Source organism: Pogonomyrmex barbatus, unplaced genomic scaffold (genome assembly GCF_055798465.1).
Source record: "Pogonomyrmex barbatus isolate J1 unplaced genomic scaffold, ASM5579846v1 scaffold18, whole genome shotgun sequence".
NCBI lineage: Eukaryota > Metazoa > Arthropoda > Insecta > Hymenoptera > Formicidae > Pogonomyrmex > Pogonomyrmex barbatus.
In genome coordinates, this window is record NW_028297114.1 from 1,942,686 (window position 1) to 1,957,371 (window position 14,686).

Consider the following 14,686-nt stretch of genomic DNA (forward strand, 5'->3'; position numbering starts at 1 on the left):
GCTTTACTTTATACGGATATGATTTTTCTTGGTGTAAAACCATATTTTTGTTATTTTTTTAAACATGTCATCTGCTTTTTTGTTTTAAAGAAAAAGTACGATTCGTTTTATCATAATAAAATAGTTTTCATAAGATCAAATTGTAAAGATATATATAAGAAATAAGATATATGGTATATATTGATGCTTTTAGCAATACGATCAATAGCAATGCCTTTAAAAAATTTTTTAAATATCTTTTTTCTTTCAAATAATAATGTTCACGTTTAATCGTATTATTGAAATTATTACAATTTGGAGTTTAAAGTCATATCTCCTCCTTATTAAAATTCGTTTGTTAAAGTAATCGTTTATTATTCATTTATTAAAAATATTTTTATTTTGTTAATTTTCGAAGAAAGAAAGGGAGTGCAGATTTCAGATTTTCTTATAAATTTTCATCAGAGTTTGGAGATTGCTACACGCAAAATAAATTCTTTCGAAATGTCTTGAATTTTTATTTCGATTATTAAAGAATCAAATTTAATTTCTCTGCATATTATTTTCACGTGTTTTAATTTAAGCAATTTTATTCGAGGAGATTCCAATGATGGTATCTTCACTCGCCTTTTCCGAAATCGCAGGTAGGATTCGTCTCGCACGCTTCTCCCGACGTTCATGTTCACCTGGAACGTCTGCTCGAATCGCCCGAGGCATGCGATTGCCATGCGTGCCGGGACGACGAGAGCCACGAAATTACGCGGAGGGGTCCCGATTGTCGGGCCCGTGAGAATTACCATTTCTCGGCTCAAGGTAAGGAATTCTCACGGAGTCGCACACATGTGCGTGCTCGAGGTTGTGCGATTCTTGTGCGAACTGTAACGCGAACGTGTTGCCAGAAAGCAGTGTTGTGATCAAGAGGTAAACATAACTAACAGAGAGTTCGAATTTGAGGCTGCAAGTTCAAACAAACATGTTCTATTGTGATAATTTAAAAGAGTTGTATTATATAATTAATGAGAAATATGTACGCAGTGTTAAAAACTTAAAAATGTAAAATATAAAAGTAAAAAAAGATATAAAATGTCAAATCTTTCAACATGTACGTGTTTCAAAGGGTGAAATTGAGAAATGGCAATTAAAAAATCTCTACGACACACGAGTCACAATATTAAAATTAATTATTATATTTCCCAAAATGTTAACACTTTTACAATTATTACCCATAATATTCATAATACTTCGTGTTCTATTTAGACTATATCTTGAATATTCTTGATGTAACGTTGTTACTGAGTGAGTTGCATTATGCATCACTCGAATATATATATCAACCAGATTTGATTAGCGGAATTGACGTGCAGCATAAATTATGGTTACACTATCAAAATTAGTTAATAATTTTTGCATCAATAATACATCACAATTTAATCACGCGTGATCAGAAGATGTCAACTTTTGTTTTCTTTTTTTTTTTATTCTTAGCGTTTCTCGGTCAATCGCTATATTGACGCGAGCTAAGTGTATTCTGCCTAATTAAAGTACAAAATTGCACATAATTGTACGCCTGTCTATGTCATTGTGCGAAACGTTCCTGAGAACACACAGCGTGCGTAAACTTCTGGGTTATCCCGTCCCATGTGTAAATGTCGGTCACCGTGTAAATGCGGAAACACACGCTACGGAAATTAATGGCATCGAGCGAAGCCCTCTGATTGCAATTTCGAAATGGGGACACTCGTAATCGGACGAAGTGTTGGCTTGAATTCGAGTTTGTCATCTCGAAACGACGGGATGGTCGGGAGAACAATATTGGGATTAGCATGTTTACCTTTGATTTTCAGAACAATTCCTCATTCGTAAATGACGTCAGCTTTTAAGGCCATTAATTATCGAATGTTAATGAACCCTTAAAGCATAATTAATTTTACATTTGCAATCCGTGAGTCTTTCTCGAGAAAATTCGAAGAATAGAGAAAGCGTACATGTGTGATTCGCGTAAAACTTAATTATAAAAATGACAAAAGAAGCGGAACAAGCCAGTCAATTCTAATTGTCAAATATCATAATCATGGCACTAAACTATCTGCTACTCGAATTCAATACACACAATACAGTCTCTAATAATTTACTGAAACGATGAATACACAATACAGTCTCTAATAATTTACTGAAACGATGAATAGATTGCGCGCGCAGAACAATTAATAATTTGATTTAGCAGACACTAATGCGCTTTTAATTCGATATTCAGCAATGACAAATGCAATTGGCGTTGCAATTAGCGAGCACTAATCGGCCCGATTGTTTTGCAGGAGTAAGTGTGAGACTATAACTATTGGCAAATCATGTAATGTCTAATCAAATTCTCTAGTCATTTTGAAATGTTACTTTCTTTAGGCCTCGGATGATGCCTCGAACGAAAGTAAAAATGTCAATTAATTCAAAGATGTGTCACCATGTATTGCATGACGTTAGATATCTGTATTGTATCTATAACATAATCGCGATAAGAGATATTCCGACGAGATATGTAAATTTTTTCCCTAGGGAAAAATCCGCGTGTGAATAATTCTTTGAATTTTCTAATTCTTCTGTGCTGAATTTAAATTTAATTTACAGTATATTAGTAATCACTTGTTCCCTAATTGAGATATTTTCACGGCGATATCACTGAGATGTTTAGTCATTTTCAATCGTAATTACGATGCGTCTTGTATAGATATCGTACATCAAGATCCATTAATCTGATAAATTAAACAATAAATTTTAATCTCCACATTCTATTCTATTTGCAATATAAGTTAACAGTTTGTTATAATTTTAAATAAAGTTAAGACAAACTATTTAGATTCATAACGGTTCATAAACCAACAGTTCTAGCCGCTATAAAATTAGCATAAAATAATAATTAATAAATATATATATATATATATATATATATATATGTTTGACAAGTTACCACTCACTTGCATTTGTTTTTCGCGTTTCGCGTCATTAATCTCAAATTTTACTTTCATCGAATGAAATTTCCATACTGAGTTATATGTCATTGAGATTCGGAAGTGCATGATAAGACCGTCGTCAATGGAGTTATCCGATATCGGCTTAGTCTTCAATCATCGGAGGGGCTTTTTCGGCCCTCGATTAATCTACTAATTTAAATGCAATCATTATCAGACGCGATCTCTGACGGTGCATGAGCCGCAGATCGATAGTAATTACGGCGGTCTACGACAGAATGTAATTGAAGTATCGTCCGGGACAACGTAGTCGGAAGATAAATCCAGCATAAAGCATTCTCTCGACCTCCTTCCACTCTTATTCAAACCGTAATCTTCGCCGCTGTGCTCAACACGATGTTGCGCGCGCGGTTGCAGCCTGCCGCATCTCAAGGATGCACTATTACGCATATTACGGTTATTTTTCTATAACGGAAATAACGGAAACGCGAGTACGAGCAGTCACTAAACAATAGAAATAGGTGTATCTACGCTATTCCGCTCGTATTTACATACCTACCGTTATGATTAACACACGGAAATTTCCGCTCCCGAACAATCGCTTAACTCTTTCTATCCGTACAGTTTTTCAAAAATTATAAGAAAGCTTCCCCTGAGATGAAGTTCACAAGTACAATGGATTTTCCCGATCAGTTAGAACGATTTCTGATCTCCAATTACGCGGTTGTCTCAATTACGAAGTCCCCATTCTTTTTCCGATTTGTCTCTGTCAATTGATTCGTTATTGGTTGCGTCTAGTTAATTGATGGTTCATTAATTAAAATTTATCACGTTTTTTTTTTATCCGCTTTACCGCTTTTTCACTTATTCGCTTTTGTGATTTAATTTAATTAGCGAGGTGCAAAGCAAACAAATATAAAATCAACGATTAATATACGTTTTCTTATTTTAAATATTTCTTCTACAATTAGATTTATCTCTGTAACCTTGGAATAGAATATTCGAACAAGAAAGTATCGGGTTTTCAATTCGACCATACTTCACGTTAGTTTATAATCTAAAAGTTCGTGTAAACGCCGTGAGAAAATCTCGTCGACATAAGTCTACGGTGCAAGAAGGCAAAACTATTAATGGCGTGGGCGACTGCTCCATCGCATAAATGCATGATGGAACAACCCGTATGGACTTGTACAGAGACCGTGCCGACTCAACGTGGTTAATCGAAACGATTAAAACCGGTCTCGTATTGCCAAGGGTCATCTTCGTGTTCATAGACGTTATAAGGGAATCAACAATCCCTTCGAGTCTCAAGGGACAGACAAAAATTTCAATTTAAAACCGACATTTTATTAATTAAATTTTCATGGAATAAGTTATTGTTAATGTTGCACATAAATTTGACGAAATGCCATTTACAGTAAAAGCACGGTGATCGTAATAGAAAAAAGATTTTAATTAATCTCTAATCGGCATTTAGAATGGTCGATCAAAATTATATTCTTATTGTTTCTTTAAAAAAAAAAGAAGACAGTAATTAAAAAAAATATCCTCAAAATCAAATATATTACAAATTGTGATCTTCACTCCGATAGCAAAATTTATAAAATAATTCTACAAAATATATTTGAACTTTGCCCTAAAGGAATTAGAATGCCGCTCTTTTGAATTTTTATCAAGACAAGAAAATAAAAAAGTAAAAAATATTACCTTCAAGATTTGCAGTTAAAGATTCATCAAACAGTTTGTTGTTAATATTGTTGAATAAAAGTGTCACGAAAAAATATGATAGAAAAAATAATTTCATAATACATTAATACATATTACATTAATTAAAAAGAATTGGTGTGATTATTCTATTGGTATCCGGGGGGGAGGTGTAACGTGCATGTTATAACGAGCAGGAAGTATCGTATGTCGATCAAGGGTGCAATCGTTGCGGAATACACGCGCTTCCAGTTTACAAGAAGACGCGGAAGTCGACGCCGCGATGATACTAGATACTACCTCGCAGGCTACGATTAGCGGGGAACGACTCATGCCTGCCGATCCTTATCGCGGCCGATCGTCGAATGCCTCTCTACCTGCCGGTCTATTATGGGGTTCGGAGATGTGAAATCCTAGGCGCATGGATGAGCGCACAGTTTTCAATGTGATTTGACGGTAGACGGACGCGAAAGCATTGCCAGTGCAATACGCTTTTCTCGACACCGCGGAGACTGTAGATCGAGGATATCACACACGAGAGATATTTTGCGGTTAATAATCGACAAATATAAATGTTCATGATTACAGAGATAAATATGCGATATCCATATAGTACCGAAGATTCCAATTCGCCAAAGAAAAAAAATTTTAATCCAATTTAAAGTCCTAACAAAGGACAACTTTTTTCAAATTTAATGAGAGGAGTTATTATTTCTCAGTCTGGCCAAAATCTTCTAGTATTTATACATATATCATATTTATGTCAATACACATATATATTGATTAATCTTTTTTTAAAAACATAACAGTTTTTATTGAAATTTCTATTTTATAAATTTTTCCATTTTAAAATAAAATATTTTCTTACACAAATTACTAGTTTATCAATCATTTTATCTATATTTCACTTTTGTTCGCTGATTTTTTTGTCTATTACAAGACTTTGGATAAGTAGATTTCCTTTTAATGCGGTTCGGAAAGAAACAAGGAACAGGACCAGCGGTCGTTGATATCGGTTCTCCTGGCGATCCGCCGGTGTTCATAAATCAACGCGGAGAATACGTATGGGATAATGATGAGGGACGAAGACGATGATGAAGAGTCTACGTGGAAGCGTCTGGATGTTACCATCGGGACAACTGATACAGCAGGCTATTGGGAATTTACGACGCGCGATAGTATCGAAATGGAAAGTTATAGTCTGTCTTTAGAATTGCGGAAAGTTTATAGTCTAACCGGTGCGGCTGATAATCAGCCAAATGGAGTGACAGTTAGAAAATTGGACGTCAGTTACGACAAAGTGATCGATGTATCATTTATATTATAGATTATATATCACTTAGATTATAGAGCCATCTTATTTTTTAAAGAATATATATTAAATGATTAATTATGATAATAATAATTTTAGAAAATAATAATTTAAAAGAATAAAAAGAAAAGAATATAATCTGATAAATCTTATCAACGTAAAAGGAATATAAGAAAATAAGTAGATGAAACATGTTCATTTGTTATTATACCATGAGTATTTTATTTTTTGTAATATCTTCTTCTTTGTAATAATATGTTAAAACATAAAAGGGAGGAAAAAAATGCATCCTTGCGTTTTTGTGCACGATGTTATTAAAGTTGCCTTTACATTTTTATTCATTAGAGACTGGAAAAAATATATAAAAGTTTCCAGGAAAGAGGAAAGAAAACTTATAATTTATGTTATGTATTATGAATTGATAAGAAAAATACGTAAGGATGAAGGACGAAGATGATGATGGAGAATCTGTATGGGAGTGTCTAAGCAATACGGCCAAAGCCGCTGATACGACAGGTGATTGAGAATTTATAGGCTACGATGCTATCGAAAAGGAAAGTTATGAACTGCGCTTAGAATCACAGAGTATTTACGGATGGATTGTATCGTGATAGTTTTCAGGCTCAATCCTTTTATGTTCAATTCACGTTGTCTACCTTGCAATCAAAAGAAGTATCTTGTTATAGATTTATACGTATGATTAGACGCATATACATTCAAAATTTCAAACTGAATCATAAAGTAAAATTTTGCTTGCATAATTCCGTTTGAAAAAAGGTTTTTAAATATTTAATTTTAAAGCTTGATAGTATCGTATTTCACGTTACGATCGTATCGATGTTACGAGTGCTTTTAGATGATATATACATTATGAAAAGGACATAACGATACTGTGATAACATACATTACGTGATTGATGTACTATTAAAAATGCCAAGTTTTATCTAAAGTGTTTTTTTATATTTACAATGAATCAATTGATCAATGTACACAGAAAGAAAATTTTTGCCAGATTTGAAAATAATTTTGGATTTGTTGGATTATAAAAATAATTATAAAATGTTCCAATTATTATCAGAATATACCAGTATCTTCTTATCAACAATTTTTAAATATTTTAGTAAAATTGTTTTTTTTCTACACACCATATGATAAAAATGATTAAGTGTTTGAAATTAAGTATTGAAAACTAAATTAGAAAAAAAGTACTGAGACAAATTAATGGTAGTCGTTAATGATAATATGTCGAATACTTATATTCTTTTATTATGTATGTTTGTAATTATGTAATAACCATAAATAACGGCAAGAGATATTACTTTTAACGCTTTGACGGTACGAGAAGTAACTACAATCGATTTTCCATCCGTGACTACACTGATGAACGCGAATTTTCCTATGTTTCACGCGAAGCGTAAGCAATATTATTTTACTCGCGAAGTTATTATTGGACTAATTTCTCCTGTACGAGATAATTTTAACTTTGAAGTTCATTAGAGGATTAATTTTTTACACGGTAAACAATGATTTAATTAAAAATGTTGTCTAAATTATACGTTAAAGGACTGGAAGTTAAATGAGGCCTTTGTATTATGCGTCACATGCGATATATATATATATATATGCGGGTTCATATAATTTAGTGTCAGTTGCCATTGTATTGTTTCAGCGCCGTACATCATTAAACCCCCACTGAATAATGACACCGGATAATCCAGTGAGAGCGTCAGACTTGATGGAAATCGCAGCTGCTTTCTTTCCGAGCAAAAAAGCTGTCGCGAACTTTATCAGGCTCCGTAAACAAGGGAGATATTATTACGGTACATAAATTTTTAAATATCACATGTTGCATTAATGCAACATCATAAAGTAAAAGTGTAGTAGCACTGATTAAAAGAATATGCAAAATATCAGTAATTCAAATTAACTTTTAATAAAATAAAATAAATTATATTAATGCATCTAAAAGCACTCATAACGTCGATACGATCGTAACGTGAAATATGATACTGTCAAGCTTTAAAATTAAATATTTAAAAAACTTTTTTCAAACGGAATTATGCAAGTAAAATTTTACTTTACGATTCAGTTTGAGATTTTGAATGTATATGCGTCTAATCATACGTATAAATCTATAACAAGGTACTTCTTTTGATTACAAGGTAGACAACGTGAATTGAACATAAAACAATTGAGCCTGAAACCTATCACGATACAATCCATCCATAATAAATTACATTAAATTATAATAATTAAATTATATTAAAATTAAAATAAATTATATTTTATCTGATTTAAAAAAATAATTTTTTTCTTTTTTTCTCATATATGCAAGAAATTTGACTCTCTTAAAGTTAATTTTAAAATTAAAATCGCCTCATTCTGCATCCTGTACGTGAGTCGTTCATGCGCTTAATTACAGTCTTTAATTACGGAGACAGGAAGCGCGTAAGATCAATCGTTCGTAAAACTGGTATTAAAATCATTAAATATTCTTATTAAGTTCCAGTTTTCTTTTAATTAAAAGATTCGATTGCATAACGTATGTGCTTCCAAGGCGAAACGAAAGACTGTTTACTACTTCGGTCCCATTTATGAGATATTGATATGAGCCTGCGTGATTTACGCAGTGAGGCTTAAGTCTGACGTTAATGCGAAGCTTACCAACGAGACAGATCGCTGCTGGAGCTTGAGACCCAGATCCTCTTTTTCGTCCCCGCAGTCGGTCGTATAGAATAACACGCTCTTCTTAGATCCCCTGAAATCAACCCTCGTTAGTGTCTCCGACGGACGGGAAGAGACGCGGGCTGGGGTCTTGTGCCTTTAGCTTTAAGCCCACTTTACGAGACAGGAACGCGAGCTAGAATTCCGCGGCATAATCTGATTAGGCCGAGGACCATAATTCGATCGATAATTTGATCTCGGACATCCTCTCACGACGATCGCAACCGACATTATTATGGTAGCCGTGATTTAGAAGAGGTTTCGATATAACGAGCATAGCGGAAATGCGTGGAGAATCCATTATCGCCATATAAATATTATAAAAAATATTATTCGGAATGGAAATACGTGTAACTCCTTATCATCAATAATAATCTTGACATACAGCTCTGACATACATTTAGCGCGTTTCCCGGGAACGCTGCCTAATTCTCTCGGCAACTCTTCGAGCGGTCTCGAGACCTAAATCGCCGCGAAACCGCAGTTGATAGAAACGGCCGTTTTCGCGACGGTCGTTTTCGAATTATACTCCTCAATTACGAGCTATAAATCAAAGCACGATCAACGCCCGCCCTGTCGCAAGCGATTAAGCTTGCGGGTCGGTGGGTAGCGTGCACTGCTGTCGTGGTATGCACTTATGGTAATCGTACCTGAGCGCCTTCCCATTACGGTTGAAGGACTGATGTTCGGCGAGCACGGGCGAATCCGTGTAGCACCGGCTCTCGCTCATAGCGACGACTACGGCATCGCAGCTCTTCTCAATCGGCCCGTCACGTTGACATCTGCAAGGAGAGTAGGTAGGAGTTACGATCAAGATTTCACACACGCGTCGAGATTTCAGAATTTATGATTCGCTATAATCTGTCCACGCGGAGAGAGAGTATTATATCCCACGCATGATTTTTCAACGACGAATTTCTCAATCGATCCAAAATCGATTTTTCCTCAATAAACACACACACACACACACACACACACACACACACACACACACACACACACACACACACACACACACACACACACACACTTCAAAAAATTAGATAAAAAATATAGATTTTGATATAACTTTCTAACATTAATTTTTTTAAATTAATTTTTAGTATGATAATTTACGTGATTTCTCAAGTTCAATCTCTTTCTCGGTTGCTTATGATTCGAAAGCAATCGGGGCCTCGATTTTTGTTTATTCCTGTAATTATCGAGCACGTCTTATAACTATTCTTCTTTATGAGTCTCTGAGAAAAAGAAAAAAAAAAAAGAATGGTTCCGGCCGGGATCGAACTGGCGACCTTCTGCGTGTAAAGCAGACGTGATAACCGCTACACCACGGAACCTCTGGGGAAACTGGGTCTTCGTGAAGAAAGTGCGTTCGGATGCGTGTCGATGGTACGCATAAGACGTACTGATTCCACGCAAAACCTGCGATATCTTCTCCGTCGAGCTCGATTGTTGCACTGCCCACGCAACAATTTCAATCCAACGGCCTCGACTTCGCGCTTCGTCTGAATCTCGATTCCGAGTGTCTCGAGGCGCCATGGCGATCTCTCGCTGTATGTGCAACCCACGTATCTCTTATGTAGATATTTAAATGGGAACTACAAAACTGGAAGTTTTACAAGAGTTATGAAGCTTTTCTGATTAGCTTTTTAATGGTTCATCTTCAGAGAAACAATGCCTTCAGTTTTTGAAAATAAATAATTAAATGTATTTTAACAGATAATTCACACTCAGAATAGAATTCTATTTATAATTTTATGTGATGTGTAATATGAAACATTAACAAAAATATAAACAGAAAGATAAAACATGTAAAATAGAATTTTATTCTAAGAAATTTAATACAAATTTAAGTTGTATAAACTTTACGCGGTAAAAAGTTTTTCCGGATTATTAGCGTTAATGCTTTAATCTTCTTTCAACGAAGAAAGTTAACAAATCAAACATTTTTTATTCTTACTCTAACGTTTAAGGGAAATAAATTCTATATATTTAAGCAGCGTGACGTATGTTGCTTAGACACAATACGAGGAATCTTTGCGTTCCTCGTAAGGAAAATCCTGGAGCGCGGAGAGACGCCTGTTAGAAAGCACATCGCAGAGATATCATTCTGAACAAGGCCCTACGAAGTATTGATATTCGTAAATGCATTAAGCAACCGTACACAATAGCCGACTAATTTGCATAAGTTATGCGCGAGAAAGTTCATTCCTCCGCCTACGGCGGAAATCTATGGTGTGTACGCACATTTGCGTGTACAGGCGTGAGCACGCGACACGTTGCGTGCACGAGTTGTTTGCAGTCGACGCATAATCAGATGTACCGCGCGATTTTGAAAAAACATCTCAAAAAGGAAAGGAAAACCGGAATTTAACGTATGCGATATGAATTTTGAGAAATTCTCTTCAGAAACTTATCTTAGAAAATAAATTAGACTCAACGCGAAATAAATGCTTTGTGAAAGAGATGGATGAATTTTGAGCAATCTTCTTTGGAAATTTATTTTATAAAATTAGACTCGACGCAAAATGAATGGCAGTTTTGTGAAAGAAACGAGTGAATTAAAAAAATTTAAGGAAACTTATTTTCAATAAAATAAATAAATATTCAATATTAAGAATTGTTATAAAGATAAAAATTATCTCTTAATTTATGAACGATTAGATTCTCTAAGAATTGAATGTTGCAAATAAGTAAATATATTTTTTGCTAAGAAATTTGAAAATTTGCCTAGATTTGAATTACTTTTACTTTAATAAAATTTTATATATATATTTATGATTATATATATTTATGATTTAATCATGTAAATATTCAATATTAAAAAGTTAAAAGATGTGTGACGTTGAAATTTTCAAATTTGATCGAAAATTCGCACTTAAAAGAAGAAGCAAGAGCTTATAACTTTTATAAAATTGTATTTTATAATATTTTTTGTTACGTATAGCATATTCACTTTAGCAAAAACTCTTGGAGGATAGGAAACTTTGTAAGAAAATTCTATCAGGAAAACTATCTACACGCGCGCACACAAATACGTTTCATTAAAATTCTATAAGACTTCTTTTCTAGTAAAATTATAAGCCTATTATTATTTCAATTTCTATCAAACGCTCAAATAGAATTAATATAGAAATGTTTTTACGAAACGTAATTAAAAATATTCTTTGATATAAAATTCACCGCAAATCCAAATATTTAACATTCATTCCTTGGAAAATAAAACACACGCCAAAGCTCGTATGAAAAAGCAATGTACCATGTGTTAGTACATACGTAATCAATATGATACGTTATAGAATGCAATGCAGATTATAATTCACGAATAAACAACACATGAACAACAATGCCCGAAGTCAAATGTGCTTCTCGTATCGCGCATCATCGATTTCAATTAACAAATTACACAGCAACAATCAAATTCGCTTACGCAAGCGATAGAAGCTGTATGTTTTAATTTAGCTTCGGGTCTTTCGTGCACACATTATCGACGAATTATACCTCGTTATCATACCGTGCACATGTATTGATATCGCGTGTGAAACTATGGCTAATTGCGAGTGCGTCTGACAAGTCGGCCTTGACCCGCGTATAATGACAAGAATACGCGAGGGAAACATCAATAGAAACACGATAATGATCGTGTGTTACACATCGACGACACGTATGGCTTTATGAGTTTGATCAAGCGTCTGCGACGCGTTTCACGCTATCGCAGATCCCTTTAAAATAATAACGTTGCCAGCGTTGCAAATAAACGACCCTGCCTGTGATTTTATTCAAATAGAAACAAGCCACGATAAAGGATGAATGCACAACATGTTCATTAAAATATTTCTATATATATTCTAAAATATTTCTATATATATAGAATATATATATATATATATAAAATTATCTCTATTTTAAAAAGCTTTAAACATTACATTACTTATTTACTAGTGCTATATTATATTTGATAAGATATTTTAGAATTTTAAAGAATGTTAAAAAATTTAGTTCGTAATTTTTAGATTTTATCACACACGTTTTATGAATTTGGAAATCAAAATAATTTATCGTATGTGATACACGAGTTTGTTATTATCGCATAATTATTATCATTGATTTATTACATGGAGTCTATTTTTTGCGCATTAAATTTTAATGACAGATATTTTTATATATTTTAATATATTTATATGTACATTATAGTTTAAAGGTACATTTTTTAAAATAACTATTTGCAAACGAATTTCAACGAGACAAATAGATTATTAAATTTTTTAATTAATTTAATATAAAATTTTCTTTAATAAATTCTAATTTACGTCTTAATTATAATATTAATGATTAAAAGATTAATACAATAAATAATATACAATATATACAATATTTTTCCTAAAGAAAAATTGATTTCAAATTATTCACAGTATCGTTAAAAAATAAAATACGAGAAATGGAATATTTTTTAGTTTATCAAATGTACGTATAACAGCCATTATTAATGTCAACAATAAAAATATTTTAATATATTTATATTTTTTTCAACTTTATATTTATTTTTATAATACGCAGAGATTTATATTATATTAAATTATTTCAAATGAATAAATAATTTAATGAGAAAAGATATATACACGAAAGCATTTATTTTGTTAGAGACAGATAATTAGCAGTAAATGATAATTATACGAATAAATGTAACGTTTCCAGCACGTTAGACGTGCAAATTTCTATGAAATTTCAATTTTGATAAAAACACAGCGGTAATATTCGCTCCAGTTGTTATGTATAATTAAAACAATATCCGATTACCAAGCTGTACCAGGCTTCACTTACAACGTAGACTGGTACTATAAAATATTTACACCACACACACACACACACACACTCTCTCTCTCTCTCTCTCTCTCTCTCTCTCTCTCTCATAGACACAAGGCAAGGATAATACGTTATAAAGGGTGTTCAAGAAGGGTGAATTATATGTGATCAAGACCCGTGACGGAGTTATGATGACTACACAGCTGTTCGTCAGGTGTGCAGTAAGCCTATCAAGTTGAAATTTTCTCGCACAATGTATAGTTCTTAATATTTTGAATGTTACGGATTTCTAGTTCGATGCTTATCCTTTGAAAATTATAGGAAAGAAAATCAGCTTAATCTTTATTTATCATCAAAGTTATTTTTCTAAGTGAAAAAAATCTAATTCTATGTATATAAAATAATAAAAGAATTTAACTTTAAACAGCAATAAATTTATAAACATATGATAACAAATGTTCACAGAATCCGAATTGCATGAAAAGCATAATGAAAAGCATAATTTCTCGCGAAATTCATTCAAAAAAGATTTAACTATTTCTTAAATTATCATTATCATTTGCTAAAGATTTTGTAAAAAAGTTTTTGTATTTTCGACATTTAGATGGATGTATATTTAGAGAAAAATTCCGATTAAATTAAATCTTTCTTATTCGAATAAAAGGAAATCGTTGAATATTAAATATTTAAAGCCATTTACAAAATAGCATGAAATTTTTAAGATATCTCATAATTTAGTATCATTTTTTAAATATATTTTAGACAAATTATAAGAATTAAAAAATGCATAAGTAAAGTACAAGATAACTTTTTACATCTGTATGATTTTTTTTAATTTAAAATTCGTAATTCGTATAATATATTATAAATGTAAATATTATATGCATGCTAAAAGATTAGATGCAATAACAGTTAGCAAATTTTGCTACTCCTCAGTATAACTAAGATTAATTCTGGGCTTGCGCTGGAAAATTTCATTTACTATGATAAATGTACGTCGTATGTAAATTGCAATCCAGAGATTCCTTTAAGAACTCGACATATATTTATAATATTTACTAGGATTCATTAGGATTACACGGAAATATTCGTTTGAGTTGAGAAATCTCTAAAAGCACGATCTCAAAAAGTTCAACTCAACACACGCGCGCGGAGTGACATGCAGTGATTTAATGTGTTCTGAAGACATGCATGCCTGAGA

General features: G+C 32.8%; 1 protein-coding gene and 1 non-coding gene across 4 annotated transcripts in view; both read right to left on the reverse strand.

Moving 5' to 3' along the window:
• The window catches only part of sprt (PDZ domain-containing protein sprite), a 78,243-nt gene that overhangs the window by 31,269 nt on the left and 32,288 nt on the right, over positions 1–14,686 (reverse strand). For 2 of the 3 annotated variants that reach the window (XM_011649521.2, XM_011649520.2), the window contains exons 2-3: positions 9,333–9,464; positions 8,623–8,716 (exon numbers count right to left, since the gene is read on the reverse strand). In XM_011649521.2, coding sequence (XP_011647823.2) covers positions 8,623–8,716; positions 9,333–9,412 — 174 coding nt within the window. In that variant the 5' untranslated portion in view covers positions 9,413–9,464. Of the gene's footprint in view, positions 1–8,622; positions 8,717–9,332; positions 9,465–14,686 lie in introns of those variants that run through there. The other variant, XM_011649524.3, reaches the window with a different exon arrangement.
• On the reverse strand, positions 9,947–10,019 carry TRNAV-UAC (transfer RNA valine (anticodon UAC)). The gene has a single exon. It is a non-coding gene; the product is annotated as a tRNA-Val (tRNA).